Genomic DNA, 13,670 nt, shown 5'->3' with positions numbered 1-13,670 from the left:
CACTTTCACGCATTGGAAAAGGAAATGGCAACCCACTCCAGTGTTCTTGCCTGGAGAATCCCAGGGACAGGGGAGCCTGGTGGGCTGCCGTCTATGGGGTCGCACAGAGTTGGACACGACTGAAGCGACTTAGCAGCAGCAGCAGCAGCAGCAGCAGTGTCTCTATGGCAGGAGGTAGTTTGGGGCCAGGCTCTTGCCTCCGCAGGGGCTGGGAGAGGGGGGCAATTGTACTTCATGACTGCATCTGAGACAGAGATGGCTCTAAGTCCCCGAGGAACACAGACTGGGCTGGGAGCTGGCAAGAGGCTTATTCTGCTTTTAAAGAGAGGCTTGTTCCTCTCAAAGGGAAGTACGATACCAAGCTTTCTAAAATAAACGCTTGAAGAAGGAGTGGGGACACGTTTTCCCTGTTTGCAGCAGGGAATTTCTGTTTTCTTTTTCAGTGGCTATTTGCCCACATAGGGGCCAGAAAGGAGATGTCTGGCTGGCCCTCTGCAGAACCCATGGGCCCTGCTGAGACCATGGGGCTGCTCAAGGCACCAGAGGTCCTGACTCTGGCCCCAGCCTGCCGCTTCTCCAGCCAGACCATGCCCACCCTCCCCCACCCCTCACCCCCACCCCCTCCCTCTCCGCTCAGCCACTCTGCAGACTCGGCGCCTGTGAAATGGCTGTGCTGACAATTCTTTCCTCGGGGGTGCAGCTGGGGTGAACCCACAGGGCACACGGGAGATTCTGTGGTCATGAATGGGCCTAGGATGCACTTGAGGGGAAGCGGGGCACATGGGGGCAGCAGACAGTCTGCTGCTCAGAGGGGGAGTGGTTGGGGTGGCGGGGTGCCGGCAAGTTTTAGCAGCAAGTGAGCAGTAGGAACAGGGCATCCTAGGCCAGGCTGGAACCCCTAAAGGTGGGTGGGAGATGGTCAGGATCCTTTGCATTCACCCTCCTGATCACAGATGCCATCTTGCCATGGAAGAATCTGCCTCTCTGGCTTCTTGGGGCCCCGAAGGCTGAAGCCAGGGTACTCTGGCTAGGGTTGGGGTGGGGGAAGGGGACTCACAATCCCAGGGACCCCATGATGGAAAGTGGGCCTTAAAATTCACCCCCTTATACACTGAGACTGGATTCCCATACCTGATGGTGTCTGGGGGACCCCAGGCCCCTCCCCCACCAGTAAACTAGGGCCAGTGAGGGGGCATTTCCTGGCCCTACTGGGACATTCAGCAGTGGCTAGTCCATGCCAGGCAGGCCCCAGAAATGCTGGGTAAGTGCTGCATCCCAGGCCCCCTCCTGGAGCCCTAATGCAGGGAGTTGGAGGACCAGAGAGACAGCTTGTTGGTGGTGTTGGGGCTGCACAGGTGGGGCATGGGCTGAGGACAAGCCGGCCCCCACCCTGAGCCCCTGACCAGAAGCTCCCTCCAGCCTGGGGTGCACACAGTAGGTGCTTATTAAATGTGTTGAGTGATGGAAACAGGTGCAGACTGGCATCTGAGCCATGAGGACCATTGTCAGCTGTGGGGGGTCTCTGTGGGTGGCACTGGGCCTCTTCGGCCCCAGAGTCACCTAGGGTCAGGGGTCTAGGTCATCAGGCAGGAGTCATGGTGCTGCCCCCCCGCCCTGCAGGAGCACCCCTTTCTAATGTAGACAGATGGCCAGGCTGCTCAGAGGAGTCTGGCTGCCGGGAGGAGGGATCAGTGATGAAGGGTAATGGGGGCCGAGAGAAGTGACTGATGAGGATGCACAGCCTGCAGTGCTTGCCACCTTGCTGGCCCAGCTCTCTGCTGGCCTCCCATATCAGCCCTGCAGGATACCCCTGAAGGGCCATCCCATCTCTGGGCTCCCAAGGGATCAGTTGAACTCTGTTGAGATACAGCATGTCCTCTGCTTGGACTCCTGGGGACTTTTTACCTGCACAGGAGAGTTGCTTTTGGAAACATCTGAATATCAGAAATTTATTTTAACTTTGTGTCTAAAAAACCTAGAGGTAACAACCTAGAGGGGTGGGATGGAGAGGGAGGTGAGAGGGATGTTCAAGTAGGAGGGGACATGGGTAAACCTATGATTGATTCATGTTGATGACTGGTAGAAACCAATGTAATACTGTAAAGCAATTATCCTTCGATTAAAAATAAATAAATTTAATAAAAAAGAAAAGAAAATTGATAACCAACAAGGACCTGCTATATAGCACAGGAAACCCTGCTCAATGTTATGTGGCAGCTTGAATGGGAGGGGAGTTTGGGGGAGAATGGATATATGTGTATATATGGCAGAGTCCTTTTGCTATGCACCTGAAATATTACAAAACTGTTAACTAGCTATACTCCAATATAAAATAAAAAGTTAAAAAAAATTTTTTTAAAGATTAAATAGAAAAGAAAGGGGGAGTGCTGTGTGCACTGACATGGCTGCAGTCATGTGTACATGTATGTGCATGTGTATGTACACGTGTACATGTATGTGCATGTGTATATACACATGCACATGTCCATGCACATATGTGTATGAGCATGCGTGTGCATATATGTTTGCATGCATGCACACATGCACATGTGTATATGTGTATTTATGTGCAAGTGTGTACATGCGAGGATGTGTGCATGTATGTGTATATGTGTGTATGAGGGCATGCATGAGTGTACACTTGCATACATATATGTATGCACATGTATATACGCGTGTGAGTGTGCACATGTGTGCATGCATGTGCAACTATGTGTGCATGAGTACCTCTATGTGTGCACAGTATGTATGCACATGTCTATGTGTGTGTACATGTGTGTGTATGAGAGTGTGTGCATGCATATATGTTGGCATGAGTGTATATATACACATGTGTATATGTGTGTGAGTGTACACACGTGTATGTGTGGTGTGTAGGTATGTGTGTGTATGAGCACATGCATATGAGCATACATGCACATACAGCATGTATGGGCATGTGTGTATGTGTGTATGTATGTGTATATGTGAGGGCATGCATATGTTTGCATGTGTGTATGTGCGTGTATGTCTGTATATGTGTGTTATGTGAGGGTGTGTATATGCATATATTTGAATGTGTATATGTATATGCATGTGTGTGCATGTGTGTGCCTGTGTGTGTGTGTGTGTGTATATATATATATATATATATGTATATGTGAGGGCATGCATGTGCCTATGTTCGCATGTGTGTATGTAAGTGCATGTGTGTATGTAAGTGCATGTGTCTTGTGAGTGGAGGTGTGCATTCTCTTTAAGCACCAGTGTGTTTGTGAGGTAGCACATGGTGGTGCCCTGGGTGGTGTTCTCACCCATCTGCCAGCTGCGGTCACTTCCAGGTGGGACAAAGCTGAGACTTCACCCTATACTTTGTATTTTTTCATATTATTTCAATTTTTCATGAAAGAGGGAATCGCTTTTATAATGAAAGATAAAGATTTTGCATCTTGAAAGTTAATGTGTACACAGCAAGCTAGATGGAGTGGGGAGGGCTCTGGGTGGGGATCAGGTTCAGACGCCCTCTGCAGCCCTCCCTCCTACTCCATCCAGGGTCCACTTCTCTCCCCAGAGAGCTGAGCTCACGTTTCTTGAGGAGTAAAGGGGGTTAGGGTGGGGGACATCTAGAGTCATGGCCCAGCTGGACCCCCTGCAGCTGCCCACACACTCCCACCCCCACCCCCATCCCCACCCCCACCTGGAGCATCCTTGGCTGTGGCGGGTAGCTCCCTTTAAGTTTCTTTGTAGCTTTGCTGGGGATCCCTGAGGGTGATGAGAGCAGAACGAGGGCCGCCATGTCTCTCTTCACTCCAAAGAGGGGAGGGGAGGTGGGACTGAGGGGCCCAGGTGGTCAGGAAGGCAGTGTCCAGGTGCTGGGCCCCACCCCCAGCCAGAGCCAGACCGCAGGCTGGGAACTGGCGACCTCAGCCGACGAATGAGGCCCGGGAGGTGGAGGCTGGTGCTGGCTGAGCACATGTGCGAGCACATGCATGTGCATGGTGGGAGTGCACACGTGTGGTGGGGGGCCCTCCCAGGTGGAGTGCAGTCCCTTCTCAGCCCCTCGCTCTGTCTCTCCTCCTTCCCTGACCAGCCCCCCGCCTTCCCCTTCTCCCATTCTCTCCTTCATCAATTCAGCCTGGACATGGTTTCCATGGTGTTCTGATAGAAATTGGAATTCAAATCATAATTGTGGGAAGCAATGGGGGACATGTGGGAGGAGGGAGGGGATGGGAGGAGGGAGAAGGTGGGGAGGAGTCAGGTGGGTGGAGAAGAGCTTCCCCTGTGCTCCGACAGCCAGCGACCGGATGCTTTTTTCTTTCTTCAAATGTATTTCAAAATGTATGGAATTCTCTCCTAGGCCCTCCTCCTGTTGCCTAGCGACAGCGATGGGGCCAGAGGTGCCTTCCTGTAGGAGAGTGGATTCCTCCCCCTTCCTTGTGCTGGAACAGGGACTGCAGCTCAGAAAACCTGCAGGAGGCAGGGAGGGCCTTGACCAGAGCTCTGGCCCTGTGGGACAGTGGCATTGAGGGTTTGGGACTGCTGCCACTGACCCCAAATTTCTCTCCTCATGACTGGCCTGAAATTCCACTATTAGAGTTTTATTCCTTTGGCTATTCTTGTAAAATGTCAGCATACTTATTGGAGCTTGCCAGTGAGAGTGGGCATCCTGAGACTTCCCTGCTGATGGCGCGGATGGCTCTTAAGCACAGAGGACTTGAAGCTCACACTCAGCCCCGTGTCCATTAGGATGGGGAGGCTTTGAGGAAGCCAGGCTCAGAGGGGCACTTGGCAAGTGAATGAATGAATGAAGGGGAGTGTGGGGAAGACTGCTGGCCAAGGAGACAGAAGGGAAAGACAGAGGCTGGCAATCTGGAACGATGCTTTCCATGTTGCCCCTCCCCTCCAAGGTTGGGGTCCCCAGGGACTCTGCTGCTGCTATGAGATGAAGGCAGAGCAGGGGAAGAGGAGAGGGCAGGAGGGGATACCCTGCTGCAGGAGCCCTTCTGTTGGAGGATGGCTCTGGCTGTGTCCAAGGACAGGTGAGCGTCCCTCCCTGGCCCGGCCCCCACCTGCTGGCCCCCAGGGAGGAGCCAGGCTGGTTAGAGGGGCCATGGAGACCAGGGTCAAACAGTCACAGGGCCCTGCACCCCCTTGGGTGGGCCTTGCCTGTGCCCAGACCCCAGATCAGGACACTGGGTGGCAGGTGTCGCTGCACAGCCAATGTGGACCCAGGTCCCCACATTCAGGCTCCATGGGACCTCATGCTCAGGAGAGGCCCCTCACAGGCTGCTGCTGAAAGCTCTGGGGGCAGGTGGGACCTGAGCTGGGGGTCCTGGCCCCCAGCCCCCCAGCTCTGGGAAACAGGACCAAAGCACATGTTTTTTTGGTGAAAGGACCAGCAGAAGGCTGTCGCTGACACAGTCACTGTCTGATGAGTGGGTGAATGGCTGCTGGCAGGCCCGTGGGGCCCCTCTCCCATGTAGGGGTGCATCACAGGCTCACAGGCTCCTTTACTTCTTTATTGAGGGGGTGTCCCAGTCCCTACGGGACATTAGGGTGGTTGGGCAGTGCACACCGTGGGGTTTCGCCATCACTGGTGACCAGGCTCATGGGCACTGGACCCTGAGATGGGACACAGACACCACTCAGAGCCGGCCTCTGGCATTCCACGGTGACCTGACCAGGAGCTGGGGTAGTTCAGGAGGGTGTCTTACAGGGCACGGACTCAGGTCTCCACTGATGTGAAGTGGGCAGACAGTAAGGTGGGTTTGGAGCTCAGTGGCAGGCCCTGCCCGTGTGCCCCCAGGAGGGTCTGGGAGGCGGGCATCTCATCTCATTCCATGTCCTCTCCGCCCCTACCTCAGGGAACCATCCTTCCATCATCCAAGCTTGGTCCTCCAGAGCCATCACACTCAGCTCTGGCTGAGTGGGTGAAGTTACCATGCCTGCTACTCAGACAGGGAAACTGGGGCTCGGGGAATTGCAGTGTGTGCATGGTCCAGGGAGGCCACAAGGGTCTGAGGGTCTGTCAGAAAGAGTCCAGGTCCTCCGCCTGAAGCCAGCACCTGGGACCAGACTCAGTCTTTGCTGAACTCCAATGCCCACTCGCTGAGCAGGGCAGGGGGCTCCCCTACCCCTGTCCAGAACCGACACCCGTGTGGGAGCTCTGGGCTGGCCTTGTCCTCTGTGCCGATGGCCACTGTATCACGGCAGGGCTGCCTGGCATGGGGACCAGCTGTGGGCTGACTCTCCTGGCCTGGTTCTTGCTGAACAGCTTGGGGGAGGATTTGGGAGGGTCAAGTGACCCCCGATCCATAGCAGAGCCCAGATGTGACATGCCTGTGGACACTGTAGCATCTGACTCGCCGTTTCTGTGGATGGAGGCTGAGACCAGACCAGGAGCAGCTCTCAGATCCTGAGTCAGTGCCACCCATGTGGTTGTCCGCCCATCTGACCATTGGTCTGACTGTCTCCCTTCTGGGCCAATGTGTTCCAGGCCCAGGGAAGACTTGTTTTAAAAGGTCTATGTTTCACTTCCGGTCTCTTGTCCACTCCTAGTCCGGCTGGTCCAAAGCAGCTCCCCCGGGGCCGCCTTCCTCTGGCTCAGGGTACCTTCCTGGGGCTGGGCTGTCCTGTCTGAGACTGGCTCCCAGAGACCAAGGAGGCGCCTGCTGTCCTGGGCATCTGAGCTGGGGCCAGGCATGACGGACGAGTCTCGGTCTCTGCCTGGCTGCTGGCCAGCAGGCAGCCTGTACCTGTGGCTCCTCCTCTTCACCTATGGCCCCAGGGCTGGCATTTCTTGGAGACCTGGTCGACCCTCCTCCACCTTGGGTGTCCACCCTGAAGCAGCTCGGAGCCAGGGCTGCAGGAGCTCAGCTGGACAGCAGAAATGAGAGTGCGTGGGGATGTCCCTGTCCTGGACTGGGCCACCAGGACCCCACGGACCTGGCCTTGTTTTTGCAGAGTCAGAATGGAGACCTGGGAGGCTGAGCTGCCCGAGGTATCCCTGCAGGGCTTTGCCGCCTTGGCCCGCGGAGGACATGCGAGGATGGGGAGGCCCAGGGCTGGGCGATGGCAAGCTGACTCCAGCCCTCTGGTGGCATCAAAGCTTCCTGTGACACCACCTTGGAGGGGGTGTTGAATGCCTGCTGCACAACGGGCTGACTTGGTCTTGAGCTGACCAGAGGTATGACAGAGGCCCTCGGTGGCACCAGGCCTGCGGTGATCCTGCCTGCCGGGCTCTTCTCAGTGCCAGCTCTTGGGGTCACTGCCCTCCAATGTCAACTGGGCTGCCCAGCGGCCTGCCTTGATCTGCCCCTTTCATTTTTTTCTCCCTAAACATCCATTAGTTTGAGAACAAAGAAGACTGCCTGTCACCCAACACAAATTTCTCCTCATTAAAGGCCATTTTTAGATCTGGGAGGAGAGCAATCTCTCTTGCTTTCAAAGAGGAGAGGAGGGAGGTGGTAGGGAGAGAGGAGAAGCTGAAAAGAAATGGGGCCTCTGGGATATGGGTGCTGGGTCCTGGATCTTGGATGCCCGGGAGCAGGCCCTGGGATGACTCCCTCCAGCTCCCAGGTGCTGAGTGGATGGGGGTGGAGGCTGAGTGACCCCATCCTGGTCCCCTCCCAGCGCCCTCCCAGCCTGCCTCGTGCTAGTACAATGTCTCCCGGGTGACGTTGCTGGAGAAGGTGTGGTTGCTGGACACACTGTTGGCCTTCCTCGAGAAGGCTGGCCCCCTCCTCCTGCGGCCCCCCAGGGGACAGAGACAGGCCAGGGTGGACAGGAAGATCTGGCGGAAGTTGGCAGAGACGAGGTTGTAGAGGATGGGGTTGATGGTGGAGCTGACATAGAAGAGGGCGTTGGTCAGCATGTAGAAGTAGTGGTAGAAGTCATAGAGGAACCTGCGGGGAGAGAATACTCAGGTCGGTGGGCCCAGACACACAGGGCGGCCCTGGCCAATGTGGGGATATTTCATAATAATCTTCAGGACTCTGGTTTCTCTTGAGAGGTTGTTCTGTATACACTTCTGCCCAGCACCGGTCAGCTGAGCTGCTGAGCTGAGCTGCTGAGCTGAGCTGCGGCCACCCTCCCAAGGCAGGGTGTGCAGCTTACCTTGGCCACAGTCTCCACTTTTCCCTGCTGCCTGTGGATGTGCCCTTCCTGTCCAAGATCCCAGTCACCCCAGGGCTGCCAGGCTCAGCTGGGGCCTGGCCTTAATGAAACAGCCAGGGTAGGAGCCCCTCCATACAGCTCAGACAGTTGTGTACCTCACCTCAACTTGCTTTCCTCCATGCACAGGGACCTCACACCCTCACCTGGCAGCCCTGAATCTCAGAAACCCTGTGTTTGGGGCTATGCTCCACGCCCTGAACCTTCTCCTCATTCAGCCTAGCTGTACCCTCCCCAGTGGCTCCCTGTCACTTGGAAAAGCCCATGACCCTTGACCTGGAGCCCTGCTGTGCAGAGGAGCTCACCCAGCAGGGTTCAGACTGCTGTCATGGGAAGGCCAGTGCCCGAACATAACAGCATGAGCATGATGTTCTTGGAGCCCTGGGTCCTCCTGGTGGATGACTCCTCCAGGCTGGGGGTGGGAGTGGTCCAGGGACCCTGAAGGTTGCTATCTCTCCACCCACAGCCAGCAGGACCAGCCCTTCCTTTCACTCTCCAGACTCCCCCAAACCTGCTGATCATCTTAGGACCTGCTTTCCTTTTCTGAAGCAGCTTCCAGGGGTGTCTGTCCCTCCACAGCCTTTTGTCCCCCCCAACCCATCACAGCCATGCCCGAGCACATGCTGGGGGACACTGACTCCCACCCCTACCCTGAGCGGCCCCTCTCAGTGCCCCAGTCCCACTTGTTTTGGGGAGCACGCCCCCGGCCTGAGCCTCACCCCCTCTGTCCCTGCCTCCTGTACTCACGGGGTCCACTGTTTGTCTGAAATGTAGCAGAACATGAGGCGTCGCACGTGGTAGGGCAGCCAGCAGACCACGAAGGCGATGACCACGGCACCTGAGACATGGAGACACTGGCCTCAGAGAGCTGGAGGGAGAGGTCCTGTGCCCACGGACTGGAAGACCCAATACTGTTGAGATGCCTGTATTACAACATATCTACGGGTTCAGTGCAACTTCTGTGTAAGTCCTGATGACAGTTTTTTGTAGAAGTAAAAGAACTCATTGGGAATTTCAATGGATGCTGAATAGCCAAAACAGTCTTGAGAAAAAACAACGCTGGAGGACTCATCCCTCCTGACTGCAAACTCCCCAACCACCCACAAAGCTACAGTCATCCAAATGGAGTGGTAAGGGCATAAGGACAGATGTGTAGACTCATGGGCCAGAATGGACGGTCCAGAAATAAGCCCTTCCAGCTTCCAGAAAGCTCAAATGATTTTCTATTGGGTACCAAGATCAAGCGGGGAAGGACTCTTTTCAACAAATGCTCTGGGAAAACTGGATCCCCACATACAAAAAATGAAGCTGGACCCTAATCTCACACCATCCACAAAAATTAACTCACAGTGGATCAGAGATCTAAACATAAGAGTTAAGAGTATAAAATTCCTAGAAGAAAAGATACAACAAAATTTTCACAACAATAGATTTGAAAATCATTTCTTGGTGATGGCACCAAGGACAACAAAGGGAAAAAATAATTTGGATAAAAATTTAAAAACTGTATTAAAGGATACAATTGACGAAGTGGAAAGACAACCTACAGATGGGAGAAAATGTTTGCTTCACATCTGATAAGGGATTAATATCCTGGATATATGGAAAACTCAACAACAAAACTCAAGCAACCCAATTCACAAGTGGGCAGAGGACTTGAATAGACATTTCTCCAAAGAAGAGATACAAATATGCAATAAGCACATGAAAAGATGCTCAACACCACTGATCACCCAGGAAAAGCAAATCAAAGCTACAATAAGATACTGCCTCATATTCCAATTGGAGAAGGCAATGGCACCCCACTCCAGTACTTTTGCCTAGAAAATCCCATGGATGGAGGAGCCTGGTGGGCTGCAACTCATGGAGTCGCTGGACTCGGACATGACTGAGCGACTTCACTTTCACTTTTCACTTTCATGCATTGGAAAAGGAAATGGCAACCCACTCCAGTGTTCTTGCCTGGAGAATCCCAGGGACGGGAAGCCTGGTGGGCTGCCGTCTATGGGGTTGCACAGAGTCGGACACAACTGAAGCGACTTAGCAGCAGCAGCAGCAGCAGCATATTCCAATAGGATGACTATTATAAAAAATAGTAAAACCCCAGAAAATAGTAATTTGTGGGAGGATATGGAGAAACTAGAACTTTTTTGCAACATTGGTGGGAATGTAAAATGGTGCAGCCACTTGAGAAAATAGTATGGCTGTTTAAAAATATTTTCTAATTCAAAAAATTAAACATGAGAAAGTACTGTGAAAGTGAAAGTCGCTCAGTTGTGTCCGACTCTTTGCAACCTGATGGACTATATGGTCCATGGAATTCTCCAGGCCAGAATACTGGAGTGGGAAGCTGTTCTCTCCTCCAAGGGGTCTTCTCAACCCAGGGATCCAACCCAGGTATCCAGCATTGCAAGAGGATTCTTTACCAGCTGAGCCACAAGGGAAGCCCAAGAATAGTGGAGTGGGTAGCCTATCCCTTCTCCCGTGGATCTTCCCGACCCAGAAATGACCATGTGATTCAGCAATTCTACTCCAGGGCGTGTGTGTGTGTGTGTGTGTGTGTGTGTGTGTGTGTGTATGTGTGTGTGTGTGTGTGTGTGTGTGTGTGTGTATGTATATACATGTATGGATGTGAGAATTGGACTGTGAAGAAGGCTGAGCACTGAAGAATTGATGCTTTTGAACTGTGGTGTTGGAGAAGACTCTTGAGAGTCCCTTGGACTGCAAGGAGATCCAACCAGTCCATTCGGAAGGAGATCAGCCCTGGGATTTCTTTGGAAGGAATGATGCTAAAGCTGAAACTCCAGTACTTTGGCCACCTCATGCGAAGAGTTGACTCATTGGAAAAGACTGATGCTGGGAGGGATTGGGGGCAGGAGGAGAAGGGGACGACAGAGGATGAGATGGCTGGATGGCATCACTGAGTCGATGGACGTGAGTCTCAGTGAACTCCGGGAGTTGGTGATGGACAGGGAGACCTGGCGTGCTGCGATTCATGGGGTCGCAAAGAGTCGGACACAACTGAGCGACTGAACTGAACTGAACTGATATATATACATAACTGAAAGCAGGAACTCAGATACCAGCATCTCATAGCACTATTCACAGGAGCTGAAATCAATGGAGAATGGATAAACATGTGGTCCTTGCATACAGTGGGATATTATTCAGCCTTAAAAAGAAAGGAAATTCTGATACAGGCTACAAGGTGAATGAACCCTGAGGCTACTACATCACATGAATAAACCAGTCACAAAATCCACAAATACTGTATGATTCCACTTATATGAGCTCCTTAGAGGAGTCAAATTCATAGAGACTGAAAGTAGAAGGTGGTTGTCAGGGGCTCGGGGAGTGGTGAGAGCTTGTTACTAATGGGAAAAGTTGCAATTTTACAAGGCGGAAAGGGATGGTGGTGATGGCCCCATAGTGATATGATTGTCTACACAGCTGCCAAACTGCGCACTTAAAATGGTCAAAATGGTAAATTTTATGTTGGGTATATTTTACCAGAACGAAAAAGAGAGCAATAAAAAGCCAACTGCTTGGGAAAACTTGGGGCTGACTATGCTGTCTTGGGGAAGAGAGAAGCGTGGTCCCTGAGATAATGTCATTGTCTTGGGGTTGTAGAAGGATCTGTGGAGGTCTTGGGTTTGGGGCCCACACCCTGGCTGCTGTCCTGACCCCACAGGCCCTGAGACCCACACTGGGAGGTCTCTGGAGACCGCAGGCCTGGGGTTGGGAGGCCCTGACAAGGGAGCTGCCTGCTGGAAGCAGCAGAAAACAGGGGTTGGAGACACCAGGAGTTCCAGAAAGCCTATCCACACACAGCAGATACAGATGCTGTGGCCTTGCCTGCTGGACACTGCCTGCTGGTCACTCGACACCAGGCTGCAGGGAGCCGAGCCAGGCCGAGGGCTAAACACACCCGAAGTAACTCTCCTATCACTTACAGGATGCAGATGGAGGCAGAGATGATCATATCTGGGAAATACTGGAGTAATAAATGAACAAAATGAATTTTACCTGTTTCAAAACATGGTTATTGGACCATTTAACATCTCATGTGGGGCCTGCAGGCATCATGTTCCTGTTGGGTAGAGCTGCTGGGACCTTTTCCTCTCAAGACCAGTGGCTGCAGACGGTGAGGGGCTGGCAGCCGGGGCAGGGAGGGAGATGGGAGGGGGGCTGCTGGGACCAATGGAAGGTGGGGGTGGGTGCTCTGGGGGGCTGAGTGAGCTGGGGCTGCCTCAAGACAGTGGGGAGGAGTAGGTAGTTTTGAGGACCCTTCGTCATGATGCCATCTGCAGGCCCAGACCAGGCCAGGGACAGAGGGATGGAGGCAGGACCCTCACAACTCACAGAAACAGAGGGTCCACTCCACCTGACCCTCCAGGATTTCAGGATGCCCTGTTAGAACCTGTGAGGGGGGACGGTACCTCTAGCCTTTCCAGCTGGCCTAGCATGCATGGGGACCCCAATTCTGCAGCCCTGGCTTTGTGAGCAAACTACCTGATTTAAAGCCACGAGGAGGCTTACTAATTGGTGAGTGGGTGGACGAGTAGTAAATGAAGAACAGCCCGATCCCTGGAGCAACTGGCACCCCAAGCCTCGGCCTGGCACGCTCGGTTCCCCAGCTCTCTAGACCTCCCTGTTTGTGGTACCAAGCTCACCCCCACACCCACCCCAGGGCCCAGAAGTTACGTACGTAAGACCCGGACGCCGTGGCGCAGGGCCTGGACCCGGCCGGGCTCGATGGACATGCTGAAGGAGCTGTGCTGGCCCCCGACGGTGCACACCTGGCCCGGCTCAGCGGCCTGGCGGACCATCACGGTCAGTTTGTTGGCGATGACGGTGTTCAGGAAGGAGATGACCACCATGGGGAACACGAAGGACATGAAGGTGTTGATCTGCGTGAGAGGGAGGAGGGTGGCTCTGAGACGGGTGGGGACGCACCCTGGGGCCCACCTGCCCCCTGGCCCTCAGAGAGACAGAGGAGGGTGTCCCTGAGCCCCAGGCAGGGATGTGCCCTGGTGCTCGCCTGTCCACCGGCCCAGGTTCAGGGGCTGGAGGTGGGAGTAGCTGGGTCTGCCCATCTCCAGGCCAGCTCTGCTGGCTGGCTTGAGGGTCCGTGGCCTCTCTGCCACCTCAAGGAACCCCCAGCACAGGGCCCAGCCTGGAGCATCCCGGGTGTGGTGAGGGTCTAGGCTCTGCATTTCCAGGTCTGGACAAGGATGCGGCCCTACCTGACCTCTCTTCAGCACGGCCCACCCAGCGTCCCTCATCCTGCATGTGGACAGCTCACATTAGGACACAGAGCAAGGACCCTGCCTACTGCCCCGTTGCCCACTGCCTCTCAGCGCATTGAAGAGCACTTCCTGTTGTCTCCTCTATCTTCCACCTCTCTTGGCCTCTGGGGAGACCGACTCTCCAGGTGCCAAGGGTCTTGCTGAAATCACCGGCTCAGACCTGAACTTGAGCCAGAGCCCGGCCCTTTGGCAATACTAGGCTGACCCACC

General features: G+C 54.1%; 1 protein-coding gene across 1 annotated transcript; it reads right to left on the bottom strand.

The window, feature by feature from the left end:
• Positions 1 to 5,479: 5,479 nt before the first annotated feature.
• On the bottom strand, positions 5,480 to 13,055 carry NTSR1 (neurotensin receptor 1). The gene is made up of 3 exons (XM_086331012.1): positions 12,860 to 13,055; positions 8,899 to 8,989; positions 5,480 to 7,883 (listed from the first exon to the last, which is right to left on the bottom strand). The coding sequence occupies exons 1-3, from the start codon at positions 13,047 to 13,049 to the stop codon at positions 7,634 to 7,636; spliced, it is 531 nt and encodes a 176-aa protein (XP_086187138.1). The 5' UTR covers positions 13,050 to 13,055; the 3' UTR covers positions 5,480 to 7,633.
• Positions 13,056 to 13,670: the final 615 nt, after the last annotated feature.

The sequence above is a fragment of the Bos grunniens genome, chromosome 13, assembly GCF_055505025.1.
Source record: "Bos grunniens cultivar Pamir isolate PY7600 chromosome 13, Bosgru_T2T1.0, whole genome shotgun sequence".
NCBI lineage: Eukaryota > Metazoa > Chordata > Mammalia > Artiodactyla > Bovidae > Bos > Bos grunniens.
The sequence above is the reverse complement of the archived record's forward strand: the minus strand, read 5'-3'. Positions and strand labels throughout refer to the sequence as shown.